Here is a 2,923-nt window from a genome sequence, read left to right on the forward strand (position 1 = left end):
ATAGTTTTTTACGCAGATATATATATACAAGATCTACAGTTTCGAATACTGTTAAATTTGTAAATGTCAAAAATTATATCCAATTTGAGTTATTTTTAATATCTATATGTCGCTGTTTCTATCGAATATGTCGTTAATTTGACTAAAATAGTGATTAAAATACAATTCATTTAACTCAAGACAATTTAAAAAAATTATTAAACTTTATTCAAATTTAATTTATTGAGTGCATATATTATGAATAATGTTTACTTTGAAATTAATCACAGCAATGATCGATTCGCATTTTAACATAGATGAAAGTTAAAAATAACAAAATGTTATTTAACTCAAGAATGGATTGGGTTATCATTGCTTCATTGATACCTAAAATGAAGGACCTATTAGGGAAGTTTCCATAATTAGAAATTCTATTTGGCCAAATGTCATTCTGGTTACTTTTGGTTGATTTAATCAGAATATTTTCCTTTATGTATGCACACACACACACACACACACACACACACACACACACACACACACACACGCGCGCGCGCGCGCGCGCGCACACACACTCAATGTGGCTCGCCCTAGATAGTGCTCCCCTCAAACCTTTATTTCCCGTAATCTGCGTCTTGGCGCATGTGCTCCCATCATTTCCGCAGGGGTGCCGTATTTATCAAAGAAAGGATATGAAAGCTGAGTATGACAGGCTCTCTCCCTTTCTTTTACAGGCTTCGCGCGCTTGGCGTTGGCAATCGAGAGTACATCGCGGATCTCGCTGAGCAAATACGACGTAAAAGGAACAGGGCGTTGGTAAGTGCGATATGATCGATGACGATTGCGCGACGTTGAACGGTAATTTGAATCGGAATTAATTGTACCGATCTCTCGGTAATTTCGTTACCGTCTGTTACATTGAATTATATTGATGCGCACTCACATACCGATGATACGGATGATGAAATCGAGCAGTCTATAAGAAGATTCGTTAAGTCTGGAAACGGGCCGAGAATAAAATTAGATTTAAATCGATTTAAAAATACTTCTCCTTTAATATTCGATCAATTTTATTTTAATTATCCTGTTATTATTTTACATTGTTCGATAAATGAAAAAAAGATTTTCGTTATTTAAAAAGCATTTGATAATGTAATTTGTGAATAATTTCCTTGTGAATACTGCAATAAAAATTAAATTTGTATTAATACTAAATATTGTTACATTAATATTAAAAGTTAATATTGATTGAGATGATATTTCTTTGCAATAAATTCTTTGTGGTGTTTTAAGATGCTTATTCAATTTAATTTGTGATATTATTTCAGCTTTAGTTTACTGATTGTGTTTCAAATCCGACAGCAATCGGTGCGCAGTTTATTTAAAGGAAAGCTGTATTTAAGATTTGCATAGAAATATTATTAAGTACTAAGATCCAGCCTCGAGACTATACTTATAGTCCAGGCGCTGCTTATTTGTATTATTCACATTGGTGGTCTAATTAATTTAATTTATCATTAAATTAATATAATTTCCGTAGAAACCCAGAAAATAAAAAAAGTATTTGAAAAATAGCATTTCTAAGACCTGTTATATATCTTTTTTAGCAGTTTGTCAATTCTGTAGTGCACGGTACTTAAAACGCTATTTTATAATGTATATATTTAAAAGAAGTGTTTTAAATAAAAATGGCATTTTTTAAATACTGCTATATATCTTTATCAACAATTCATCAATTCTGTGTTGCACCGTACTTAAAACATTTGTATTTGAAACGTATATAAATCCGTCTTTTTTCACTAGTTTACAAAATGAGACTACATGTTGATATTTTACAATTATTAAGTGTGACTAAGGTTTGCATGGAATATCTTTCTTTCTTTCAGACTTTCTCTAACGTTACAAATCATTCCGTACTTGGATCTCGTTTCAGGAAGAATGGCGGATCGAACAGGAGAGTTGTCGCAGGCACTTCGATACTTGGAAAAGGCTGTGGGGTAGACCCGGCCATGGTGCCCCCATAGATCACACGCAACGGAACAATCTCTACAACATCCTCCATCGACCGGCTATCTATTGAATTTTCCCGTAAAGCGTTTCGCCTTCGAGCGAGCGTAAAAGCGGAGGTGACTCCGTCTCTCTGCAAAATACCGCCTTTTATTATACGAAACGAATAAGGAGGAGGCTATTAGATACCAGCGACCAACGCGAGATAGGAAGTATCGTTTCCATAGGGGATAGTAGATATAATATATAAATAATATAATAGGGCATAATATATAAATAATCCTCCTGGTTTTTCGAGGAGGATAATAGTGAGCGAAGTGTATAATATAATCCCTTAATTAAATGTAGATTAAAATCTCTCTTATGCAGACCGTTTATTTTCAAAGTCAACCAAATTTTGTAACGTACATAAGAAATTTAACTGGATCCCGTGTTTGAGATTCGACGGTTTTAATAAGATTTTAATGAAAATTATTTACATTATTTTCAAAATAAGCCGTTCATACAGTAATGCATTTTAGAAATATATTGAAAAAAAAAACGTACAGTAATTATAGGTAGTTTACATTTAATTGGAAATATTTTCCAACAGTAACATTCAATATATAACTACGCTGGATAATTAAAATCAAATATGATGAAGAAAAAGAAAGTATAATAGTAAAAGATCATACGAGAGGTAGTAAAGGTATTAAAAAAAATAATATATGTTAGCGTTAGCGTCCTTTGTTTCTTATGAATCGACTTGACATGAAAAAACAAAGAATATATCGGACATCCTATTAAATTTCATGAAAGCCTTGCAAGAGAGTGAAGGGCAGCTTGATAAACCAGGAGTGCCGCCGCGATTGACCAGACCTCAAAGGAGCAATCTCGTGAGAATCTAGTTGCTGTATGCGGGTCGATAGGTTTTAAATTTCATGAACACCAAGGAACG

The 2,923-nt window shown here is 33.2% G+C and overlaps 1 protein-coding gene across 1 annotated transcript in view; it reads left to right on the top strand.

Annotated features, from left to right (window-relative positions):
• Positions 1-2,407, top strand: part of LOC108748282 — a 32,800-nt gene extending 30,393 nt beyond the window's left edge. Inside the window, exons 6-7 of the mRNA XM_018486331.1 lie at positions 714-795; positions 1,913-2,407. Of these exons, the coding sequence (XP_018341833.1) occupies positions 714-795; positions 1,913-2,059 (229 nt within the window). The 3' untranslated portion in view covers positions 2,060-2,407. The remainder of the gene's footprint in view (positions 1-713; positions 796-1,912) is intronic.
• The last annotated feature ends 516 nt before the right edge of the window (positions 2,408-2,923 follow it).

The sequence above is a fragment of the Trachymyrmex septentrionalis genome, unplaced genomic scaffold (genome assembly GCF_001594115.1).
Source record: "Trachymyrmex septentrionalis isolate Tsep2-gDNA-1 unplaced genomic scaffold, Tsep1.0 scaffold22, whole genome shotgun sequence".
Taxonomy (NCBI): domain Eukaryota; kingdom Metazoa; phylum Arthropoda; class Insecta; order Hymenoptera; family Formicidae; genus Trachymyrmex; species Trachymyrmex septentrionalis.